The following is a 27,477-nucleotide window of genomic DNA, read 5'->3' as shown; positions in this document are numbered from 1 at the left end:
GGAAGGGGTAGACCAGTGTTTGTCCCTAGCTCTGCTGTCCCATTCACATAAATAACAAGGGATTTTAGTGTAGCCTGCTTGTTGCCCTAATAGAATACCACACACCTTCCTTCTTGAAATACTTCCTAAACTCCTTATCTCTATGTCTATACAAAGAAAAGGTAGTTCCAGGTGCAATAGGGTTTTTTTTCTTGCAATCATGAACGTAGCAGTTCACTTTTTTCCTTCGTGAGACCAAGGTCTTGTATCAGATCTCTCAACTCCGACTGTTTAAACAATTGTGGATCTACTGCACCCGCGGCAGGTGAAGAATCCATATCAACTTGCTCATTATCAGAATTTGAGGAATCGTCAGAGTCAGGTAAACTGGTAGGAGGAGAAGGTATTGGAATTTCCAGTCCATGAGGAACAGGTCTCATCGCAGACTTTAAATTCAGGTACACAATACTGTCCTTGTTTCTCTTATTGAATCCCGCTACTTTATACAGGCAAAAGTAACAGTCCCTGGTATGGTCCTGGGGCTTGTACCAAACCATGCCTATCCCAAATGGAAGGGCCTTATGTTTCCCAATGCTCTACTGTCATAGGTTTTCAAGGCATGTTTTACAAATTTCGTGGGGAGCCCATGACTTGTCCAAGTCTCCTAATTTTACCTTAAAATATGCATAATATAAACGTTTCATTGATGCAGTTATTGGCCTACTCTATCCCTCCATAATACAACACACACATAATAGAATGAGTCTGGCTTATTCACACATCTTCTTCTAATTCCTGACAGACTTGCCATATTCGCAACACAACACAGTATAAAAAGGTCAGACTTCCGCCACACTCACGATGCAACTGACTGGCTTCACTGCATTGCCGCTACCACGAGCTAAAAATGGACTCTGTTATCTGACTAATTCAATGGAGGGGACATAGTCGGTTGAGGAGGTTTGGATTTACAATAATATACGCAACATTAACAAAGCAAACCACGGCCACTCTAACAACATGATATAGATGTTGATTGCCATAGGTAATCTGAAATATTTGTCCTGAATGAGTAAATTTATAATACTAATGTAGTTGGTCCGTTATTGGACATTATAAATTTTCCAGCTAACTCATTCCCCGTTGCCAGCGTTTCACTCCAGTGTGCTAAGTTGGGCTTATCAGTTGGTACATAACACACCCACAAAGACGCATGGCCAGCAAGCAAGCAAAAAAGAAAGTTTGTTCGATTCCTTCACCTTAAGGCTCTTCAGCCTTTGGAATGGGAGGGGTATATTGTGGATTAATTATTCATAGAAGTATGTTCGTACATATGTAAAAGGGAGGGGTGATAGAGGGTGTCTGGCACAGGAACCACCGAAACCGCCAAGGGAGCCCCCAGAGTGTACCCGCATCGCGCATGGCCAGTGCATACCGTGGAGGTCACTGAGTAGGCTACTTAGAGCCACCGGCAGTGCCAATGCACTATGAGAGACTTTGTCTCATTTCCAACAATTGATGCCTGCCTGGCCATCAGATGATACAGATGTGGATTCCCATAGGGAATCCGAAATATTTGTCCCGAATGAATAAATTTATAATACCAATGCAGTTGGTTTGTTATTGGACATTATAAATTTTCCAGCTAACTCATTCCTCGTTGCCAGCTTTTCCCCAGTGTGCTAAGTTGGGCTCATCAGTTGGTACATAACACACCCACCAAGACGCATGGCCAGTGCATTCAGTGGAGGCCACTGCGTAGGCTACTTAGAGCCACCGGCAGTGCCAGTGCACTATGAGAGCCTTTGTCTCATTTCCAATAACTGATGCCTGTCTGGCCATCAGTATCCAGCATGCTTGTAGCTCAGGTGTCATAATTTTGTGTGATTATGTCCCATTTGGCATGAATAACTATCGTAAACACATACAGGGTTTGGCCAGGAGTTCTACTGTCATTGCTTGTAGGAAGGCCATTTAGATGAAAAATGGATGGTGCCCAATGATCAATGTTCATTCCATTTTTTTAACAGATTTTGTTCTTAACCCTGCTACTGGAGACTACATTACCCCCAACTGCTAAGCATTTCTGGGAGTTTTGCAAGCAACTTTTCATAAAATCATGCAAAAGAGAATAGTTGATTAATAATTACTACATGTCATTTTATTCAGAAAAAAATAGAGAAAAATATAGGAAGAGATCAAGCTCAACATTTTAGTGTCTTCAGGGTGTATCGATGAAATATTCCACACAAAAGAAAAATGTCTAAATAGTCCATGAAGTTCTAGGCAACACACAGGTAACAAAAATAGCTTTATCATTATTATGTTATATACAAAATGAACAACATTTTATGCTGATCAATAATATATACACTTTTTACTATCCTGAACTGCTGTAAAGGTAGGAGAAATAAATAAAAAAGACTAAATAATATAATACATGCACATCACTCCAAAACACAGACTGCTTTCCATACTCATCTTCGGCATCTTCAATGTGGCTTCTCTTTCTTCCTGCCTTCATGGATCTCCAGTAATGTAATTTATGGTACCAGTGTTGATGGACACCACAATTACAAACTGGGTACCAGAAGTGGCTGTGTGATTTTTAACTTTTTTTGCAATTGAACAGACAGAAGCGTAATTTCTTTCCTGGGAGGTATACCAACTGATACCAGAATCATAATTTCCTTTCCAGAACAACATCACTATCTTCTTTGCCTTCTAAATCTAATAGACAGCCAAAAATTTCATTGCTCCATGATAATTCATTCATTTTAGATGTAAATACCATGGAAACACTCGCTAGGCAACCACAACAAATAAGATGAATGCAATATGTTCCTTTTCCGCGTGTAGGCCAACCTTCTACATGACTCTAAATTACATTACTGATGTGTTACATTTATAAACAGACTTTTCTCTTTGAAGTGATGTACGAGTATAATTTATGATCAATACATTGACAATAAAGGAGCTATCACAAGATTAGTAAGCGCTGACATAATACGTCGTGATCGCGACTTTAGCAGTAAACTACACGGAAATTCATCACGACCGCGACATTTACTGGTTATAGGGTTAATTAATGTTGTATTTTATTATTATGTAAGGTTAAGGAATACTTAAAAGTTCATGAAAATATACTGAATTTAGGATGTAATTTTGGTTCATTAAATATACATTTCTCCCCCACCCAAACAAAAAAGGTGTTACAAATTTTTTGCTCAGCGGAGTATAATAGAGCACAGTTCTCTGTCATTTTCCTTAAGTGGGAAGAATATTTATACCGGGTGAGTTGGCCATGCGGTTAGGAGCATGCAGCTGTGAGCTCGCATCCGGGAGATAGTGGGTTCGAACCCCACTGTCGGCAGCCCTGAAGATGGTTTTCCGTGATTTCCCATTTTCACACCAGGCAAGTGCTGGAGATGTACCTTAAATAACACCACAGCCACTTCCTTCCCATTCCTAGGCCTTTCCCGTCCCATCGTCGCCATAAGACCTATCTTTGTCAGTGCGACGTTAAGCAACTAGCAAAAAAAGAAAAATTATTTGGTGCAATTATTCTACCCAGTTAACACCTTTGACATTTATCATATAACTAGCAAGATATCCGTGCTTCGCTACGGTATTATACTGAAATTTATAATTGAATGTTGTTTTAGATATATAATCAGCCGAAATTCGCGATCTGAATCGTTTTCTGCGAGAATCCGCCAAAATTCGCGATCTGACTCGTTTTCTAATAGATTATGGCAAGTTTCCTCCCATTTTTCAATCTTTATTTCCAGCAATCGATTTCATACTTCCCAGACTAGGTCCAGGTATTCCACCCTGTCAGTTGGGTCCCTAAATCTTTGCCATCTTTTCTTATAAGCATTTTTAATATGGAACAAATCCTTCAGGACATCCGGCGTGGTGTCGTCTTGGGTGCCTTGGCGGTACTGAACCCGCGGCCAGACTGCATTCTTAGTCATTACCCGTCCAGGACCCGTTTCCACCGCGGTCCGCACATTTGACGACGGTCCAGAACATTATTATTATTATTATTATTATTATTATTATTATTATTATTATTATTATTATTATTATTATTATTATTATAGATGTTCTGGACCCCACAGCAAGATGCAAGACCGCTACTTGGCGGTAAATTACATCTGCTGCCATTGTTATTGTTGAGAATGTGACCAGCACCAATGTCGCGCGTAGGCAAGTGTGCGGGATTTCTGGTGATACGAATGACATACTTCCATGCATTATTGACCTTATTATAGAGGTGAACAATTGGACGGTCAACCTCATTCCTATCGTTTATTTCAAATGTATTTAAATTTTTATTCATATGCCAGGAGAATCTACTGTAATATAAGAACGTTCTCTGAAGGAAAAGTTGGCTGTTGAAAACGAACCCAGGAAAGATTAAAAAGATCAATTTATGATCAGAATAAGTACATCGAAAATATACAGCCTGTTTCCAGTCATTCGACAGGGTCAGGAATGGAATGAATAAAGCCCCATCTAGCGGCGACAGTAGGAATTGTGCCGGCTGCCGAAGCACTCATCTGGGGCAATGATCGATGAATGACAAATGAAATGAAATATTGGACAGTGTTGCTGGAATGAATGATGGCAGGGAAAAGCGAAGTATCCGGAGAAAAATCTGTCCCGCCTCCGTTTTGTCCAGCATAAATGTCACATGGAGTGACCGGAATTTGAACCACTAAACCCAGCCGTGAGAGGCCGCCGTGCTGCCGTCTGAGCAACGGAGGCTCCTTATAAGTACATTATGAACAGCAAAATCAATTGGTCTCACCTCCTTTTACACCCCACCGCCGTTAAGTTTATTTACCCCCCCCCCTGCCAAAAAAATTAAAAGGAGTGTTTCTTTATGTTTAAAGGAGATTCCAAACCCCATTGTTCACGTCTATTACCTTGAGTTTTGAGATATAAGTATCCCCATAAAAATAATTCGCTTTTTTACTTCCTTTCACACTTCTCCCCCTCCACCTTAAGTGAATTTTCCGGCAAAAAATACTTGTTTCTTTAATAGTAAAGGATCTTCTAAATAGCAATCATCACGACTCTAACTTCTTCAGTTTTTGATTTATGTGTCCTCATGAAAGGAATTCAACTCCTTTCCACTCCCGCCCCCCAAGATGGTTTCCCCCACAAAACGCGTATTTCTTTGTTTTTAAAGGAGATCAAAATACCAATTTTCACGTCCGTAACAACTTTAGTTTTTATTAGATGTATGTATTCTCATACAATTAAGTCAATTAATTTTAGAATTCTTCCCCCCCCCCCTTTCATTGGATTTTCCGAGAATACGCGTTTCTTTATTTTTAAAGGAGATCCCATATACAAATTTTTAGTTCTGTAATATATTCAGTTTCTGAGATATATGTATCCTCATTAAAGGCATTCAACCTACTATTCACCCTTTTACACCCCTCCTATTGGGATTTACAGAAAACGAAAAAATACTTATTCCTTTACTTTTAAAGGAGATTCTAAATACCAATTTTTACATCTGTAAACTTTTAAAGTTTTAAGATATAGACACATTCATTTTAAAAATTCACCCCCCTTTTCACCCCCCATTATCCAGATTTTTCAAAAATGAAAATATACGTGTTTCCTTATTTTTAAAGTGGATCCCCAATACCAATTTTCAGGTCTGTAATATCTTCAGGTTCTGAAATATAAGTAGCCTCGTTAAAGGCATTCAACCTCTTTTTCACCCTTTTCCACCCTTCCTATCGGGATTTTCCGAAAAAAAAAAAAAAAGAAAGTGTTTCTTTATTTTTAAAGGAGATTCTAAATACCATATTTTACATCTATAAACTTTAAAAGTTTTGAGATATAGATACACTCATTTTAAAAATTCACCCCCCTTTTCACCCCCATTATTTGGATTTTCCAAAAACAAAAAAATACGTGTTTCTTTATTTTTAAAAGAGATCAAAGGTACCAATTTTCAGGTCTGTAATATCTTCAGTTTCTGAGATATAAGTATCCTCATTAAAAGCATTCAATCCATTTTCACCCCTTTTCACCCCTCCTATTGGGATTTTCCGAAAACAAAAATACGTGTTTCTTTATTTTTAATGAAGATTCTAAATACCTATTTTTACATCTGTAAACTTTAAAAGTTTTGAGATATAGATGCACTGTTTTTAAAAATTCACCCCCCTTTTCACCCTCCCATTAATTGGATTTTTCAAAAACAAAAAAATACGTGTTTCTTTATTTTTAAAAGAGATCAAAAGTACCAATTTTCAGGTCTGTAATATCTTCAGTTTCTGAGATATAAGTACCGGTATTCTGATTAAAGGCATTCAACCCCCTTTTTTTTTTACCGTTTTTCACCCCTCCTATTGGGATTTTCTGAAAACAAAAAATACGTATTTCCTTATTTTTAAAAGAGATTCTAAATACCAATTTTTACTTCTGTAAACTTTCAAAGTTTTGAGATACAGATACAATCATTTTAAAATTCCAAACCCCTTTTCTCCCCCTTAGCGAAGGAATATCCAAAAATCCTTTCTTAGCGAGCACCTACATCTTAATATGAATCTATGCCCAAAATTTAATTTCTTTATGTCCAGTAGTTTTGGCTCGGCGTTGATGAATCAGTCAGTCAGTCAGTCAGTCAGGACAAGTTATTTTATATATATAGATGTAGTTCTGTGACATTTTTGCTCTTTGGGGAATGTTACTTTCTGTCCCCTGCTTGCTGTTAAATGAGCACAACTTCCTTGGAAGTTCAACTGTGATTACATCTCTAATATTATACATCAATATAAGTGAGGAGAAACCACAAGCACTCATGTCCATTTTCACAAGTGAATCATCATTAAATTTCCTGTTCCTGTGATTATTTGAGTTTTGGAGTTGCAACCAGAAGCGTTATTTATTTCTGTTTAATACTGTACGTAAACATGTACCAGATCTACAGAATAATAATGTTCTTACCTCAGCCATGGCCAAAAGTACTCGGCTCAAAGTCTCCGTCTGCATCTCAGTTATTTCAGAGTTTCCTTCCAATTCATCCTGTAACAAGATTAATAGGTAATCTTTGCTTTATTATGTACTGTATGTCCTATTCTCATCCTGAAGGCTGGTTGGATCCTCAACAGATCCACCATTAGCTGTCAGAGGTAGCCAAGGTGTCACAGAAAAGTCTTACCAGGGAAATGAGTGAGATAGTTCCTCATTCCTCTCCTTTCAGAGCCTGAAGGTACAGTACAGTACAATCTGTTGAGCCCATTGAAATGCATGCACCAACTAACCCTATGAGCAACACTTTTACACTATTCAACTATTCATCACAAGAACTGGCTGTATAAGGAATGGTGTTACATAGTCTGTATCAAATGAGAAGCTGTTTCCTTTGAGGTTATTTTTATGAAGTAAACACTTTTGCTTGGTGCATGTGACATTTAATGCAGTGAAATTTTCTGCACTGAGTGGGTAGGAAAATGCAAAAACATAGCAGCTACTTGTTTGGACATTTTTTAGTAGCATCTCAATATCAAAACACTTCCTATTTGACACAGATTATAACTGCTGGAAAAAAAAAAAACGCAACATCCTCAAGAACTGTGTTCAGTGGCATCAGGGTATATATAATATGTGCATACTGAGGGGTTATTGTGTTAGTGATTCATTTGTCACAGAGATCGGCAATCAGATGGCACTCAGGAGGCCTATCCATGCACACTCCGTTTTGACTCTGCAGGCCGTAACTGTGTTTGCAACATCCATTCTAGGGAACGACCATGCCCCGCTAATGAGTACATGCTCTTGTTAACAAATGCAGCCATTTGAATGGGGTTGCATTGTGGGCCAGTGGGAAGCTGGATTGACATATTGACAGATTGCTGCACATGTTGGGCTTTTATCAGTGGTTTGTGGAACATTCCCATACCCACACACCAGGCTCCAGATGACTGCTTAGTACAGACCCACGTCAAGATTGATGCATTGTGCAAGCAGTGGTGGCTGACCGAACGGTCGTCATCCAGGAACGAAATCCAATCACATGTTGCACCTGCTGTGTCACCAAGGACCACTGGGAACCATTGCTTGCACCTGGATTATGATCACGTGTGCCTCTGGCCAGACTACCACTGACACCACAACACCGCCAAGCACAGCTACTCTGGTGTCGTGAAAGAGTTGACTGGAGAGGGGTATGGCACTCTGTTGTCTTCAGTGAGGAAAGTAGGTTCTGTCTGTATGCAAGTGATGGATGTACATATGTACTGCATAGACCTGGTGAGCAGCCTATTCCACAATGCATTTGCCCATGATACCCAGGTACCAACCCAGACTTCATGGTGTGGAGGGCCATCAGTTACAACTCACTGTCACAATTGATGTTTCTGCAGGGTAACATAACCAGTATCTGCTAAATTGCACAGGTTGCTGTCCACGTGCTAGTGCCATTTTGTTTTTACAGGAAGATGATGTGCTTTTTCAGCAGGACAGTGCACATCCACATACAGCTGCTGCAATGCAACATGCTCTACATGATGTACAACAACTGCCCTGGCCAGTAAGATCACTGGATCTGTCACCAATTGAACACGTATGGGATGTGATGAATCGGGAACTTACGCATTCTCCAGAGCCTGCAAGAACCATTGCCGAATTGCATCAAAACGTGCAAGATGATCATTTGCATGTGCAAATACATGCCTCACCAGAGGGGGAGGTACCGGTACACTGTGTACTGATGTGACTGTTTGGGCACCCTTTACTGTGACGTGTGTTTCATTTGGTCTGAATTTGTAATCATATACTCCTGCAATGATGAACTACCTGTCATATCGTTTGTAAATAAAATTACTTTGTCCTTGAGGATGTTGCTTTTTTTTTCTTCGGCAATACAGTAATGCTCATATCTCAGTCACTTTTCTTTTGTCAAAACCAAGGATGAGACTGAGACAGAAAAATAGAAAGCAACAAATGATTGCTAGTAGCTTTATGTCGCACTTACACAGATAGGTCTTATGGCAATGACGGGACAGGGAAGGGCTGGGAGTGGGAAGGAAGCGGCCGTGGCCTTAATTAAGGTACAACCCCAGCATTTGCCTGGTGTGAAAATGGGAAACCACGGAAAACCATTTTCAGGGCTGCCGACAGTGGGGTTCGAACCTACTATCTCCCGAATACTGGATACTGGCCGCACTTAAGCGACTGCAGCTATCGAGCTCAGTTGCAACAAATGAGATCTAGTGTCTACTAAAAGACAAAATGCACTCTGCACACCAGTGGGTATGCATATTTGAAATATGATGTAGTAAACTTTTGATTATCCCCATTCTTGGTAGGGACAGAGTTGATCCAAATATAACAGAACATAAAGTGTTTAATGAATATTGAATTTTCATGACCATATTGTAATCAAAATCGACTTTCAACCTGTTATGTCTTGTTATCTATATGTAGTATGTTTCGAAAAGATGTTAAGTAAGGAACAAAAATGGCCAACCGGACACCAGTGGGATCTGAACCTTCAACCTGCCGATTTCGTGTTGGTTGCTCTACCAATTAAGCTATGGTGGCCTAGATCATCTTTGTTCTGTTGGAAAGGATATAAGCTACAGGTGTGGCACTACTACTCAATTGGTGGAGCAACCAATGCAAAAAAACGGGAGACCGTGGGTTCGGATCCCACTGGTGTCTGGTTGGTCATTTTTGTTCTGTACTTAACATCTCTTCAACACTTACTACATGTTCGTATACCACGACCTAATAGGTTGAAAGTCGATTTTGATTATTAAGTGTTTACCTCACACATGCTCCTAATTACAAGTTTACATAAATAATTACATTGAAATTCACAGATGGCACCAGGCAATGGGGAAGCATGACACTCGCACAGTACAAGAAGAGATTCAGGTGGTGCTTAAACGCATGATTCAAATTTTTATGTGCATGAATACAATCATGCACACAATACACTTCTCAAAAAATAACAACTCTGATTGAAGAAGCATTTCACTGAAGGACAACCCCTCAACATGATTTTAATTTTCTTTTAAAACCAGTGCTGCAAAATAATTGCAGTTTGACAACCTTGAAACAATCTGATAAACCAATATTATTAATCAATTTACACTCTTAGTGATACTTATCAATGCAGTTAATTCACTAATAATTTCGTTTTTTTTTTTTTGTTGTTTTTTTTTTTTCATCAGCTCTGCTTGAAACACTATGTTTCCATTTTCTTAAGTCTTTAACCCCATAAATGGATCTAAGTAAATAATATACATTGAAATTCACAGATGACACCAGGCATTGAGGAAGCATGACACTTGGACAGTAAAAGACTAGTTTCAGGTGGTTCTTAAACACATGATTAACATTTTTATGTGCAATCTGGCAAATTGGTACATGCACCACTTTTCCCTTAACGACAAGAACCCTCTCCTCACACACTTCGCTGCCTCTCACCCTCATGCAGTTCACATGTCTGACCTTACAGCAATTCTCTTTCTTGTTGGTCTATTGGGATAATCCAGAACTGGTCTGTCATGTATTGTCATACATTTACATCATACTCACTGTTCCCTACACATCCAGACTGTGAAGTTCAAATGAAAAATATAATGAAAATGTTATTATGTACAGTTAGCTACATACTCCAGCTTTGCATGGGAGCAGTTATGAATTTAAGTTGATAGCCTACTTTTAACCAAGGACTTGTACTATTTCATTGTACATGAAATTAGTCGTCTTTCCTCCGGTAGTGAAAACAAAAATATTTTGTTTCGATTTAACATTCGATTTAACATGCGAGGGACACGTAAAGCTGTCCAGGAGAAATACATCCTCCACTGGGATCAACACCAGCCACACTAAGTGTGTGACCCCGTGCTTTGTTTAAATCAAATCAAATGTTTCAAATGATTCAAATGCTTTCAGAATGTCCAACTGTTCTGCTTGATTATTCAAACATCTTTTATCCAGTTTTAATTTTAACAGTTGTATAAGTTTATTTTCCAGAAATATAGCTACTACTGAACTAACTCCAATGTCACTCTTGCTTCCATAAATCTGAAGAGCGTCATTTTCAGATTCGTTGAACTCGCTAATTGAGATGATTTCTGCTGGATGTAATCTGTGCTCGATTCCCACTGCAAGGTCTATTAAAGTATTTTGTCTCATTTCTTTCAAAACACTGTATAATTTTGCACTCTCTTCTGCTTTAATAACAATAGGTGTCAGTCTTGTTATGATACACAGTGCTTCATTAGATATAGTCCAGAAACCTTTTGCAACTTTGATGTTGATAAGCTTTTGCACTCTTACGTAAATTTTTCTGGTGCATTCTTTTTCCATAGCTAGATCCATACAGGTGCTCATTACAGCAGCAGAGGTTGTATTGTTCCTTCATATATTACCTTATGAGCCTCATGGTGAAGCTGATTTTGACAATGTGTGAATTAATTTCGTACACTTATCAGCTACATGATATATATGGTTCTTAAAGTTAAGTTTGTGGTCAAATATTAACCCCTATCATTCATATTCATCCTATCGACTTGCTTCAAGGTACTATAACGGAGGCAGATTTTTATCTCTCTTACTTCTCATCATTTTCTCCCCATTATGAGCCTAGTCTTTGATTTCTGTTCATTGAAATGAATTGTATTATTTTTAGACCATATTGCCATTTTGTTCATTTCCATGTTCGTAAAGCATTCAGTTTCTTTAACGGTTTCCCCTTTGACGGCTAATATTGAATCGTCTGTGAATGTTACTGCTAATGTACGTTTTGTAAATTCAAGGTTAAGCAAAGAGTTGTACTATATATACCAAAATCCTGGTCCACAGCATGAAACTTGTGGGCAGCCCTCGAAAACTTCGCTATTAACAGTCATGAAAGCTGTCCTTTGGCTGAAATAACTTCTTGTCAGATTGTATACATTTCTTGGACATTTGAAGTCTCTTAAAGCTTTTAGAATATTTGGGCACCAAGCCGCATCAAACGCTCCTAACAAGCACCATTCTCTAAACTGCTTTCAAAAATTCTTCAATAAATTCCTTAACCAACATCGCAGCATCAATAGTACATTTTGTGGAGAGAACCCATATTGGTTGGGATTCATAAGATTGTTAGTATGGTATAGATATGATGCATTATTCTTTTAATGACCATTTTCATAAGAACTTTTCCTCTTATATTTATTAAACTGATTAACCAGAATTTAAATACTTCTTTGCTACTTTCTTTACCCGGTTTTATTATAGGTATTTTGCTGGTGGGATGTAGTGTTTACAGTGCACTATGTGTTCTGGTATGGGCTAGAATAAATTTGTTACTTTCATTGACCTGTCTCAGCCTCATCCTTGGCTTTGACAATATGAAAGTGGCCGAGGTATGAGCGATTCTATTAATACTGTTCCTTATGCACCCAGTTCCTGTTATGGTGTGAAAATATCGCTCATAGTGTCAGTTGGTGCATGCATTTTAATAGGTTTGGCACACTGATATGTAATAGCAACTTCTGGCTCAGTGAGGAAAGCAACGGGAAATTACGTCACTCCTCATCTCCCTAGTATGCCTCTTCAGTGAGACCTAGGCTATCTATGACAGCTGTTGGTGGAGCTGTAGAGGATCAAACAAGCCTTTGAGCTGAATACCTAACATACATACTTTAGCTCTTTTCCATCTCTTCAGGAAAATTCTATTTTTAAACAGCCATTATACAGGCTGTTACAAGCTTGGGAAACTGTTTAAAGGCTCAGAGTAAAATCCTACTACTGATGACATCTTCATCTGGAGCTTTATTATGATCTACGCTTTCTATCACATATCTAATTTCCTCTAGCGTTAAGTGTTGGTCATCAGCTGTCATTATATCATTCTGAATCTGAGCTCTAACATATGTCTGTGAATCATCTTCATTCTGATCGCTGTCGGCTGGCAAAAGGCGTTCAAACATCTACTGTACTTTACTGTATCACTTAGACTGGTCATTAGGCTTCTGTAGAGTAGGCTAGTCAGGATTAAACCTTGCTTCTTCTTACCTGAGGCAAGTTTGTATGTACTGTATGTATAGTCCAGCTCCATGGCTAAGTGGTTAGCATGTTGGCCTTTGGACAGGTCGGGGATTTTAACTTTCCTTGGTTAATTCCTCTGCCTTGGGGACTGATTAGAATGATTAGAAATCATTTTAGGTAGGGCTCCATCCTCACAGATGACCTATAGAGCATAAACTTGAAAGAATCTGGAGGCCACACACCTGTTACAGATTTTATATCGAAAATGAAAGTCACTGGAAAGCTATTGATTGTTGTATTGTAGCATCTGCAATGAAATGTTCACAGATGGAATTTAAAAAAGCCGAAGTGCATGAAATTAACAGCAAAACTCCAAACACCTCCTCTATCAAACTCCCCCCATAAATATAAACTTGACTGTGTTGCCTGTGCAAATAAACCATGGAACAAAATGTTCACAGACGGAATACGAAAATGCTAGGTGAATCAAATTAATAGCTGAAACTCACAACACATCCACTCTTCTCTGAAGTCTGTTGTCTGAAGCCGCTGATAGCTCCAAAAGTATAGATGAATGTAATGACATTTAAATCTACATTAGTTACTTGAGGTGATTAAACAAATTATTTTGATAAAGATTAACTGATTAATTTAAATACTTGTTTTTTTAATTTGATGTTTAACATAAAAACAGTTATAGGGGGCTATGCATTAAGGATTGATATATGCTATCCTGGAAGTTTTTGTAGAACTTGTTAAGCTGAACAATTCTTACCATCATAGTACAGATGTAGTTACAATGGCTTAGTCAGAATAAGTTAGAAAGAAGCATGGATGGCATGGTTTTTTTTTTTTACTTGCTTCACTGAAATTGTTACATCTCCATATCATAGAATAAAGATTCTGCAGAAAAGCGAAAATGACAATATCTCCTATAGACGAAAATTATAAACTGTAAATGACATATTAATCTACATTAGTTACTTGAGATGAATAAATATTTTATTTTGGGAAGGATTAACTGATTCATTTAAAAAGTTGTTTCTAAATTTGACTTTTTTTAAATTACAAAATGTAACATAAAAACCCTTATAGTGGGCTATGTGTTAAAGATAGATAAATGCTGCCGCAGACTTTTCTGTAGAATTTTTTGAGGCTTAATAATTCTTACCCGCATTGTATAAATATATCTCTAATGGTTTAGCCAGCATAAGCTAAAAAGGCATTCTGTTTTCCTTCGACTTGCTTCACTGAAATCATTACTATTCGGCTTCCTTTCGTTATAGATGAATGTTTCTGTAGAAAAGCCTTTCTCAAAAAATGCTTTATAGAATGGTAAAGACCGCATCAATATCCAGTGGTTCTTGAGAATAGCCATCAGAGACAGAGAGACAGAAAGATAGACAGACAGAGAGCTGGCATCGAGCGCTTATTTTACACTATGTAGGGATAAAATCATAGCATATTGTCTGGCTGGTTCAGTCCACTATGGTAGCAGAGTAGACCATACAGCCAGCGTATCTATGCTGAATAACAGGCGGCAGTAACAAACTCCGCTCCCAAAAGGACCCAACAACTTTGGGTGGATGAGCTCCTTTGGGTGGAATGATAATCCGCATGGTGGAAGAAATTCCACTGAAATCCATTATGCAGTGTCTGTAGTCCATGTCAGGAGTGGCTGAAACAGGTGCCTGTATTCCATGTTAGGAGCAGCTTAGTATAATTCACCTTTTCTCCAGGTGACGCCTTAGACAGTTGACCATGAAAGGTCTTTTGAAGAAGATTTCCATAGTCTGCAACCATAAATTGCAGAGAAGAGAGCATTTGGATTTGGTGGACTGACATTCAGAATATTATGATGGACTGGAGCATCTGAAAACCCAACAGCCGACGCACTCACAAAAGCCACAAAAATTAAACAAATTTCATTCTTATCGACACACAATGATAACTTAAGATCACTGACATCATGAACAAGCACAAAACACTAATTATGGCACTCCAAGAAATTAGGAACAGCGATCAAGACCGTATGGAATCACCAGGAATCCCAGGAAAACGAGTCATGAAAAATTGCCCACAATTTGGTAATGGATTTCTAATAAATCTCAAAATCATTGACTCAGTTATAGAATTTAAATCTCACTCTCCCAGACTTGCAACCTTAACTCTGAAATCAAGAAATACAATCTACACAATTATTAACACACACGCTCCCACCAATCAAAATAACACCACCCTGAAGGACAGAGAAGAAACAGAAAACATTAAAATTCTCCTTGGCAATTTCGAAATACAACTGGAACAAGAAGGTAGGTATCACTGGAAAATGGCCAGCACATAAATGAATGAACAAAATTGTCAAAGATTGATTGAAATTTGCATAAACCACTATCTTCTCTAAAAATCAACATGCTTTAAAAGGTAAATGTGTACACTAAAAATCTGGAAAGGTCCTGACTTCAGAAAAGGAAAATGGCACCTCGAACATGTCTGCATGGATAAATTTGACCACCAAGAACTCCATAATGTCAAAATCCAAACTGGAGCAAACTCAGAGTCAGACCACTACGTTATAAAGTTCAAAATAAAATTAACCCCAATGGTAAAGGAAAAAACTTCCAAAAATATAGGAGAAAATTTAACCCAACTACGTTCATACAAAATAACACCACACTAAAAGACAGAGAAGAAATAGAAAAATTCTAGGATCTCCAGGATCAACAAATCACTAGATGAATTGTCCACTAAATTAAAATTGACAGCACAAGAGTTAGCTCCAATGAATCCCAGGAAGAAACACATGGTGGAATGAAGAATGTGACCAGGCAATATAGAGAAGACACCAAGCTTGGATAAACCATCAAGCCCAAAAGTCAGAAGGATCAAATTTAGAACTAATAAAACAAACAAAGTCAACCCATAAAATAAAATAAAAAATGTAAACATCTTAAAAACACCCAAAAAGGAATAGAAGAGAATTTCCAGAAAATACATTCTCGAGATTATTACAAAACTTTCAGCAGACATTTTCAAAAATATGAATTTCCAACATTAATGCTGAGAGATAAATCAGGAAAGACCGGGTGAGTTGGCCGTGCGTGTAGAGGTGCGCGGCTGTGAGCTTGCATCCGGGAGATCGTGGGTTCGAGCCCCACTGTCGGCAGCCCTGAAGATGGTTTTCCGTGGTTTCCCATTTTCACACCAGGCAAATGCTGGGGCTGTACCTTAATTAAGGCCACGGCCGCTTCCTTCCAACTCCTAGGCCTTTCCCATCCCATCGTCGCCATAAGACCTATCTCTGTCAGTGCAACGTAAAGTAAATAGCAAAACAAACAAAAAAACAAAAAAAACCAGGAAAGTTAGTCCGTATTAACCAAGAAAATGTAGAGATGCTTGCAGACACACTCAACAAACTTCTAAATTGCAATGCCTGACTAGAAGCATTTCAAGTAAACACCGATACACCCATTTTAACAACCACAGATCTAATAGATCCTCCAACCAACAATGAAGTAGAACTCTCAAGTAAAGAACTAGAACACCTAGTCTGTGCAGAAATCTGGAAAAACACCAGAAAATTTGCAATCATAAATCTCCATTAACAGCTAGTAAAAATGTGGATAACGGAGAAAATTCCAGAGCACTGGACCATAGGAATAATGCATCCATTATTTACAAAAGGAGATGATAAAATTATCCCACATAATTACAGAGGAATAACCTTTCTGGATTGCACATACAAAATTTTTCCTTGCATAATTTACTACAGTATATCAGAAACACACTGGAACAAAAACATGGAGAATAGCAAAGAGGATTTTGCCCCTACAGAAGCTGCCCAGACCGAATTCTCGGCCTGAAACTAATAATGGAGTATTACAAGTGCAGAAATAAGCAGTTCTTTATCTCATTCATAGATTGCAATAAAGCATAGACCCATGCCCTTAAGAATCCTCAGATCATACGATCTTCATCCCAAATTAATAAAAATCATCAAACCAACTTTAACCAACATGAATTCCCAGGTAAAGTTCAGTGTAGAAGTGTCAAAATCTTTCCCAATTAAAAACTGGCTTCAAACAACGTGACTGATTTACCAGGCGAGTTGGCCGTGCGGTTAGGGACGTGCAGCTGTGAGCTTGCATCCGGCAGATAATGGGTTTGAATGCCACTGTCGACAGCCCTGAAGATAGTTTTCTGTGGTTTCCCATTTTCACACCAGGCAAACGCTGCGGCTGTACCTTACTTAAGGCCATGGCCATTTCCTTCCCACTCCTAGGCATTTCCTGTCCCATCGACGCCATAAGATATATCTGTGTTGGTGCAACGTAAAGCAAATTCTAAAAATTAAAAAAGAGGGATGATCTCCAACGCTTTTCAATATGGCTCTCAATTACATTACTTTGGCAAAAGAAAAATCCACCTAAAATAAAAATTGGAGCAAAACCCTCGATGAGAACAAACTGCCTGAGATTTGCGGATGATTTAATGCTCTTAGCCCTTGCCTTGGAAGAAGTTTGTACCCAAATCACCCGTCTCCAAAAAAAAATCACACTAAAAATAGGATTACAAATACACTTCAAGAAAAGTGAGATCATTCCCATGAAACCCTGAGCTTAAATAAAGTCTTCACAAATGATTACAAAATGAACATAGTTTTATAATTGAAATCATCACACACAACTTAAACAAGAAAGAAACAAGGATAACTTGAGCAAACAAAATGAAGAAAGCCCAATTTCTAACCTAGTCAACATATAATAAGAAATACCTGCCAATAGACACAAAGATCCTATACTATACAACTGTAACTCTCCTGTAATCCACTTATGCTTGTAAAATCCTATTCCAAATTTAAAAAATCGAAGAAGAACTGATCAGCTCCACAAAACTGAAAGAAGAATAATCAGAACTTGTACAAATAAAAAATACCACGTCGTAGGACTCTAGAAAATTCTTCCTAATGAAACTGTCTATTGAGAGACAGACACAATCACCAGCACAACGAAGAAGAAAAGAATCTTGTATTCTTTCACACCATGTGACTACCAGGAAACTGGATTTTATGACAACTAGGGATGAGAAATCTTGGAAAGAAGACAGCAGGACAATAGATCCATGAAATTCAGCAAGATCTCAAAGCAGCTGGACTCAGGATGTCAGATGCAGAGAAAAAAAAAATTAATACCCTCCTTAAGCAGAAATGGCACTTACAAGGCTTATAGCAATTTCAGACCAAGTGAGAAAATTACGATTGGAATAAATGAAAAAGTACTGTGCAGATTACAAGCACCAAACAGTATGAAAGTGAACGTGGAACAACTCAAGTGGTCCAGTGTGGTCAATAAAGTTAATAATAATAAAAATTAATTTTTTTATATTTTATAGCCAACATTGGTCCACTCTAGTCAATTATACAAAGGAATTTTTTTATTTCCTATCACCCCAATATTTCTTCATTCTGAAACATGCTGCCTTCCTATCTTCAACTAAAAACACCCACCTCTTAGATCTTTTATTGATCTTGGTCCATTGTGTGGTGTGCGTGTGTGTCTTGAAGAATTTTCATTTCACATATCTGTTTTGTTTCTAAGATCATTTATTGTCATTTTTAGTTCTTTAATATCATCCTTAATTTCTGTAATCCATTTAATCTTGGTCTTGCTATTTCATAATTTTTCAATTATCCTTCAGCTAATTCTGACTTCAGGTGTTCTGGTAAGATTAATGCAAGTGTAATGGACTACTATACCTTGGAAACAATTCTCTAACCCATGGATAAATAATGGAAATATCGAGCTCAAATTATTGTTGTTGTTGTTGTTGTTATTATTATTATTATTATTATTATTATTATTATTATTATTATTATTATTATTATTATTACATGAGGTGTGGCTATGAAGTTGTTTACCGTATTGCCTGGCATAATCGTTGCCACAGCGTAATCATCGCATCCTTTATTTTCAATATAAAAATCGGACTTTAAACATTTAATCGCATAATTGTCGCACGTCCAAATTTTGTTCACCAATCTGGTTAAAAGGTAAATGGAACTCCTATGTAAGTTGCACATGAATGCGCAATTTTAATATGTGTATGGTTTATGGGCAATTTGGCAACACAGTCGCATTTGCGAGATGTTGCTATCGGCAGTTTGAAAATGTGGTCGTGAGACAGTGTACAATTTATTCACCACCTACATATTATGAGTTCTCATTTGAAATACATAAGGCTGTAAGTTATCGCTTATCGGCAACGTCGCCAGGAAATACTGGTCCCAACACACAGTTGTCTTCTAGTGGATAAGAGGTCTGATAGAATTCTGCATTATTACAACCACCCTCCCCCCGGCGCAACAGCCGTGAAGGACCTTGGCCTAGCAAGCGACCGCTGCTCAGCCCGAAGGCCTGCAGATTACAAGGTATCGTGTGGTCAACACGACGAATCCTCACAATCGTTATTCTTGGCTCTCTAGATCGGGGCCGCCATCTCACCATCAGATAGCTCCTCAGTTGTAATCACGTAGGTTGAGTGGACCTTGAACCAGCCCTCAGATACAGGTAAAATTACCTGACCCGGCCGTGAATTGAACCCGGGGCCTCCTTCTAGTCTCTGGATGTAACACTCTCTTTATTTATCATAACAGTGTTTTGTTTGAGAACATTGTAGTCAAGTGTTCAAAAATGGTGGTTTATTGATGTGTATGTATAATGTATATATAAGTTGTAAATAAAACAGTGTACACAATTGACAGCACCGTGTGTGTGCATCTCTGTGGTAACAACATTGGCTACCGTGGCGACAGGACTGAAGAATAATATTTGAGCGACTACGAGTTTAAGTGGGAATCAGAATAAAATGCATGTGATACTAGAAAATAAGTCTATGCAACAACTTAAAGCCAAACTCGCAAAGAGAAATCTTCCAATTAACAGCAAGAAGAAATTATTGAAGATGAGATTACGAGAAGATCTCCTCGAAAAAGGCATAGTTTATTATCGAGGTGGACGAAATACTGAACTCGTCATCGGAAGAAGAGGTAAATATAACTAAAATGTGTTCCAACTTAATGAGCATGATACAAGCACTCAATGACAAAATCTTGGATGTTGATACATGACTCAATTCCAACTTAACAGACCAAATTTTGAATGTAAATGACAAACTTTCAGACAAAATTTCAGATTTCAATTGTGGCATAACAGAACAGAATGCAGACCAAATTTTGAAAGTAAATGACAAACTTTCAAACAAAATTTCTCAAGCTAATTCAGTCTTAACCGGACAAATATCGCAAGTGTACACACAGGTTTACAAAGTAGAACAGTACCTAGAATCAAAAATTTCAAATGTAGATGACATTTCGCAGATGAACTCCCAAATTAGTGATGTCACCAATCAATTAACACAGCAGATATCGGACATCAGGTCAAAACTGGGACAGATGGAGCAGACTGATAGTAGGGTAAACCAGCTGGAAGGGGACATCTCTCGAAACTCAAGGAGGAGGTGGAAACCCAGGTTTCTAGTATAAAACAACAGGTTGAGGGGAGAATTTCGACAATTAAGGCAGATGTGCAGAATATGAGAGAAAGCATTCTTTACACGGTACAAGATAAACTCAAACAGGACCTATCACCACACCTTCAACCCCCTCAAACCTAACCAGCAACACAAGACACCTAGACCCGAAGGCGATTTTGGAAGTGAATCATAGTCTCTCATAGTGCATTTGCACTGCCGGTGGCTACAATTAGCCTACGCAGTGGCCTCCACGGTATGCACTAGCCAGCGTCGTGGTAGGTGTGCTAGGTACCAACTGATGAGCCCAGCCTAGCACACCGGGGCAAAACGCTGGCAACCAGGAATGAGTTCGTTGGAAAATTTATAATGTCCAATAGCGGACCATTTATATTGGTATTATTTCTTGAGTCAGATCGTAACTGGAGACGAAACATGGGTTTCGCATATCACGCCCGAATCTAAGCAACAGAGCATGGAATGGAGACACACACACTCGCCTGTAACGGTGAAGGCCAAACAGACTCTGTCCCAGCGAAAAATCATGGCGTCGGTGTTTTGGGATAGGCATGGTGTTTTGTTGGTCGACTTCATGCAACGAGGAACCACTATCAATGCAGAAGCATTCTGCCAAACCCTGAGAAAGCTATGCAGAGTGATTCAAAACAAAAGACGCTGCATGCTGACAAAGGGAATTGTCCTTCTCCATGACAATGCAAGACCTCACACTGCAGGTCAGACTCATGATCTATTGGACAGTTTTGGCTGGGAAGTTTTAGACCACACACCCTACAGTCCTGATCTTGCACCGAGCAATTACCATCTGTTGTTGTTGTTGTTGTTGTTGTTAGTCGTTTAGTCGCTTTTGACTCTCCGTGATCCCATAGACCAAAGTGCGCCATTTCTTCCTGTCATGAACTATTTTCCGAAGTCTTTCTAAATTGAGAGCCATGGCTTCCTTGATGCCATCAATCCACCTCATTTGTTGTCACCCTCTTCTCCTGTTACCATCAGTCTTCCCCAGCATTAAGGTCTTTTCCAGTGAAACATGTTTTCTCATAATATGACCAAAGTACTTTAGTTTTTGTCTGAGTATTTGACCTTCCAGTGAACAGCCTGGGTTGATTTCCTGTAATATGGACTTATTAGACCTCTTTGCAGTCCATGGAACTCTAAGGAGTTTTCTCCAACAACATAGTTCAAATGCGTCTATTTTTCGACGCTCAGCCTTTCTTATTGTCCAGGTTTCGCTTCCGTACACACTGCTACTGGAAAGACCATAGCCTTCACTATACGAATCTTCGTTCTTAAAGTTACATCTCTACTCTTGAAAATGTTATCAAGGTTGGCCATTGCCTTCCTCCCAAGGAGCAAGCGTCTCTTAATTTCATGGCTGCAATCGCCGTCAGCAGTTATTTTGGAGCCCAAGTAGATGAAACTAGGAACAACCTCCATTGTTTCACCATTTATATGCCAGGAGGTGATAGGTTTAGTTGCCATGATCTTTGTTTTCTTGACATTCAACCTTAGTCCAGCTTTTGCACTTTCTTCTTTCACCTTCATTAGTAGCTTCCCGATCAGAGTAGAGATTTCTCATAAGGCAAATAAGATGATCTGGTACTCCCATAGTCTTGAGTACTTGCCACAATTTATTGTGGTCGACAAGTCAAAGGCTTGAGCATAGTCAATAAACCATAAGTATAGGTCTTTCTGGAATTTTCTTGCTTTCTCCAGAATCCAGCAAATATTAGCAATTTGATCTCTGGTTCCTCTGCCTTTGCGGAAACCGGCTTGTTCTTCAGGTAGTTCTCGATCTACATACTGCCGAAGCCTATTTTGCAGGATCTTGAGCATAACCTTACTAGCATGCAATATAAGTGCGATTGTTCGGTAGTTTGAACATTCTTTAGCACTGCCCTTCTTTGGAATTGGGATGAACACTGAGTTTTTCCAATCTTTTGGCCCCTGCTGGGTTTTCCATATTTGCTGACATATTGAATGTAGCACTTTCACAGCATCCTCTCCTAGGATTTTGAACAGTTCTGCTGGGATTCCATCATAACCACTTGCCTTATTGTTTGCAATACTTTCTAGGGCCCACTTGACCTCACTTTCTAGGATATCTGGTTCTGGCTCTGACAACAGAGTAACTTCATCATCAGGAGTATTCCGCTCTTTCCTATACAAATTGCCTACATATTCCCTCCACCTTTCTCTAATCTCCTCTGCTTCAGTAAGATCTTTTCCATTTTTATCTTTTATCATTCCAATCTTCGCCTGCAATTTCCCTCTGATGTCTCCAATTCTTATGTAAGGATCTCTTGTCTTACCCAGTCTGTTATTTTCCTCAACTTCCTTGCATTGTTCATTCAAAAAGGCATTCTTATCTCTTCTAGCTAGTTTCTGAAACTCTGCATTTAATTTAGACATCTTTGATCTTTCCCCTTTGATTTTTGCATTCCTTCTTTCTTCTGCGTTTGTAGTGCTTCACCCGATAACCATTTGGCCTTCTTCTTGTTCTTTTTCTTGGGAATGTGCTTTTCCGCTGTCTTCTTAACAACACAGCATACTTCTGACCATAGCTTTTCTGGAACTCTATCTGTTAAATCTAATTCATTAAATCTGTTTCTTACCTCTACTGTATATTCAAAAGGTATGCTATTTAGGTCATATCTGCTTGATGGTCTGGCTCGGTCAATCCTTTTTAATTTGAGCTGGAATTTGGAAACTGAGAGCTCGTGATCTGATCCACAATCAGCCCCAGGCCTTGTTTTGGATGACTGTACAATGCTCCTCCACCTCTGACTACAGAGTATGTAGTCGGTCTGATTCCGGCATTTACCATCTGCATCTGGCGAGGTCCAGGTGTATAGGCGTCGTTTGGGCAATTGAAACAGTGTGTTAGTAATGACCAGTGAGTTGTCTTGACAGAATTCTAGGAGTCTCTGTCCAGCTTCATTTGTTGTACCAAGGCCAAATTTTCCTGTTACTCCATCTACAGTTTGATTTCCTACTTTGGCATTCCAGTCGCCAATAATGAAGATGATATCCTTCTTTGGTGTTAACTGTAGCAATTCTCGTAAGTCTTCATAGAAGTGATCAATATCTTTCTCTTCAGCTTCTGTGGTTGGTGCGTAAATTTGTATGACTGTGATGTTAAAAGGTTGGCCTTGAAAACGTACAGACATCATTCTATCAGTTTTAAAATTGCACCCAATTATAGTGTTACGCACCCTGTTGCTAACTATGAGGGCAACTCCATTTTTCCTTTGATTTTCATGTCCAGAATAGTAGACCATGTACTCATCTGTAGCAAATTCATCCATACCAATCCATCTCACTTCGTTTATTCCCAGTATATCGATGCCCAGTCTCTTCATTTCTCGTTTGACTATATCCAGCTTTCCTTGATACATGGATCTTACATTCCAAGTTCCTAAACAGTACTGTTCCTTGCAGCATCGCACATTTCTTGAGGCTTCTCTCAACGTAGTTCCCCCCCGGAGATCCTCCACCTCAAACATCACCTCTGCAACCATTACAATGATGACGATGATGTTTTGTTCTGTTTGTTTTGTTTGTTTTGTTCTGGATGATTTCCAACAAAAGAGTAGCGTTACAAAAATGTTGCAAAGTTTGGGCTGGGAACACTTGGGAAAAAGGAGACGAGCTGGTCGATTAAGTGGTATGTTCTGAGCTGTCAGTGGAGAGATGGCGTGGGAGGACATCAGTAGACGAATAAGTTTGAGTGGTGTCTTTAAAAGTAGGAAAGATCACAATATGAAGATAAAGTTGGAATACAAGAGGACAAATTGGGGCAAATATTCGTTTATAGGAAGGGGAGTTAGGAATTGGAATAAATTACCAAGGGAGATGTTCAATAATTTTCCAATTTCTTTGTGATCATTTAAAAAAAGGCTAGGAAAATAACAGATAGGGGGTGTGCCACCTGGGCGACTGCCCTAAATGCAGATCAGTGGTGACTGATTTGATTTGATGTGAAAACGGCAGTGAACTCTTGGTTATCAGATCAGGCGGCAAGTTTCTATGAAGAGGGTATTTTAAAATTGGTTACAAGATATGATAAGTGTTTGAACAAACTTAGCAACTATGGTGAAAAATAGAGTGAAGTATGTACTTTCTGAAAATAACTTTACTTTTTTGAAATAACCTTTCGTTGTGTACTTATTTTCAAATGTACCTCACTTAAAAAACATACCTCGTATTTACCTCATCTTCCAAAGTTTCATCTGGATCTTTGTCGACTTGATGAAAAACTTTTAGGCATCTTCTCCTTTTTGGCGAGGTCTTCCCGTAATGGCGTCTGCAGCATTTCTTCCTCCCGTTTATTGGAAGATTTCTCTCTGTGAATTCGTCTTTGAGCTGTTTCACCGACATATTCTCTAGTATTGGTTTCATTTTGATCATTTTGCACTTACACTCCTATTTACTCGTAAATTTTTACGTCCTCGTCACGCTCACTAGTTGATGTATCCACAAAGACGCACACAAAATGCTGTCAGTTGGTACACTTATTTATTTCACCTTAGCTTCACGTAAACATACATATAACCTGATCACTGGTGTCACAAACAAAATACACATCAGCAAACCGCCATCTTTAACAAGTGCCTAGCACTGAGCACACACCACACGGAGATCACAATCTTAAACTAATTGATTGCTTACAAGTATGTCATAACACGTGGTCACAGTTACACCTCCTGTTAAACCATAACTCCAGCCAAACAGTTTCTCGTCTCTATCATCAAGACCACCTCTTTATATATGTGCCCAGATATAATGTACAGAATATTCTACAGAATTCTCATCTTCTCAGTAACATTCTGGATGTTACAGTGTCTTTCACAGTTCATATATAGACAGGTAATAATAAATTACATAATATCAATTACAAGTTCTTACATTAACTAAACTCATATGAATGAAATGAAATGGCATATGGCTTTTAGTGCCGGGAGTGTCCGAGGACAAGTTCAGCTCGCCAGGTGCAGATCTTTTCTGATTTAACTCCCGTAGGCGACCTGCACATCGTGATGAAGATGAAATGATGATGAAGACGACACATACACTTAGCCCTCGTGCCAACGAAATTAACCAACGATGGTTAAAATTCCTGACCCTACCGGGAATAGAACCCGGGACCCCTGTGGCCAAAGGCCAGCATGCTAACCATTTAGCCATGGAGCCGGATGGACACTCATATAAATATCTACATACAACAAATGTTTTAAGACATAACCTCGCAAATAATGCGATTGTAAACTAATAATGATACTATTAATTGGATGTACATTACAAGTAATAATAATAATAATAATAATAATAATAATAATAATAATAATAATAATAATAATAATAATTCCAGCTTGATACTTGCATAATTTACCTATGGGTGAGAGAATATTGTTTTCAAGTTATATCAATTTATCACACTTGCGTCAAGACAAGTCTGGATTTTTGCATAAGGATACTCGCAACGTTTTGAAGCCTATCATGAAGCTTTTGCTCCAGTTGCTCGATTGAATTCATTTTGTTTGGCCATCACATATGCAGCAGAGAACAGTATGATGTCCCTAAAGCCTATCTCAATGGTGTCTTGGACGAGAATGTGTTTATGGAATTACTTAATGAGATGGGAGAAGTACTTAAATACATCATTAGAAAGGGGAATCATGATAACAAATTTCTCCATGAAGCTGAGGCCATGTTGCAAAGGCTGAAAATGGGAGACTTCATCTGCCACATGAAGAAGGCTTTATATGGCTTGAAGCAGGGTGGATGAGCTTCACACCGACACCTTGACCAACAGTTACGAAGTCAAAGAGCAGTACCAATGATTGGGGACCCATGCATATATATGAAGATAAATGGGATCGTGTTATTTACTGTGCAATAATAATAATAATAATAATAATAATAATAATAATAATAATAATAATAATAATAATAATAATAATAATAATAATAATAATAATAATAATAATTGTACCAGGAGGTACACCTCAACTCTGCTCATTCAAAAGAAGCGCCTTAATGAGCTCTGCCTATCAAACTATCAAACAAAACGTGAAGCTGCTACTGCATGAAGTTGCGACATTAATCAGATGATGTCACTACTGAATAATTGAGAAGTTTGTCATTTCTAAGTTTCCTAAACTGATTGGTTTGGTTTTGTTTTGTTTTGTTTTGTTTTGTTTTGTTTTGTTTTGTTTTGTTTTGTTTTGATGTACATCAAGAAGTTTGGACATTTCTCCACAGATGTCTCTACAAAAAACTGTGGTTTTGCGCTCTGGTGCAAGACGGAAGAATTAGTGATTTAAAGGTTTTGTGTTCTTATGTTTCCCAACTAAATTAATGTTCTTTTATTTTTTAAATATATTTCTAGGTTTGAAACACTTCTCTCTCATTCTGCCAGTTTTTTTATCTGACCAATAACAATTTTTCTGTAATTATTTTTCAGCCTATCACAGGCTTCTTATTGGTTTTTGGGTGTAATGTTTGAATTTGCCAATAAAATTGAGAGGGTTTGTCCGGATTAGTCCAGAACCTTCTAGAACTGTCCCCTTGTGTATATAAACTGTGGCTGTTCTGGCTACCTTGTCTTTTGATCGCCGTATTTCGGAGAGTGTGTGTGTTAAGACAGGAGGCGAGACGCCTCATTCTTCGCCAGGCAAGGTAATGACCACCAAGCTTAATTTTTCTGTAGCTACCTCTACAGACTAATATGAGGCGAAGGTTCAAATTTCTAATTATGTAACCTTCTGTTTTCTAAATGTAAACTTTCTTTTGGTTAATGTAAAATTTCATAAATTCTTAAAGCTGTAAATCGGGGATAGAGAGTGCATTACCCTCTTGAGTTCTCCTTCAATTTAATTTTAGGTGACTATGGTTTTGTAAACTTTTCTGTAAAGTGTTAGATTAATTTCC

At 38.4% G+C, this 27,477-nt stretch overlaps 1 protein-coding gene across 1 annotated transcript in view; it reads right to left on the bottom strand.

Moving 5' to 3' along the window:
- Nucleotides 1–27,477, bottom strand: part of LOC136875368 (dynein beta chain, ciliary) — a 782,313-nt gene that overhangs the window by 464,103 nt on the left and 290,733 nt on the right. Inside the window, exons 19-20 of the mRNA XM_067148948.2 lie at nucleotides 7,706–7,730; nucleotides 6,958–7,058 (exon numbers count right to left, since the gene is read on the bottom strand). Coding sequence (XP_067005049.2) covers nucleotides 6,958–7,058; nucleotides 7,706–7,730 — 126 coding nt within the window. The remainder of the gene's footprint in view (nucleotides 1–6,957; nucleotides 7,059–7,705; nucleotides 7,731–27,477) is intronic.

Source organism: Anabrus simplex, chromosome 1 (assembly GCF_040414725.1).
Source record: "Anabrus simplex isolate iqAnaSimp1 chromosome 1, ASM4041472v1, whole genome shotgun sequence".
Taxonomy (NCBI): domain Eukaryota; kingdom Metazoa; phylum Arthropoda; class Insecta; order Orthoptera; family Tettigoniidae; genus Anabrus; species Anabrus simplex.
This window is presented reverse-complemented; position numbering and strand designations above follow the sequence as displayed.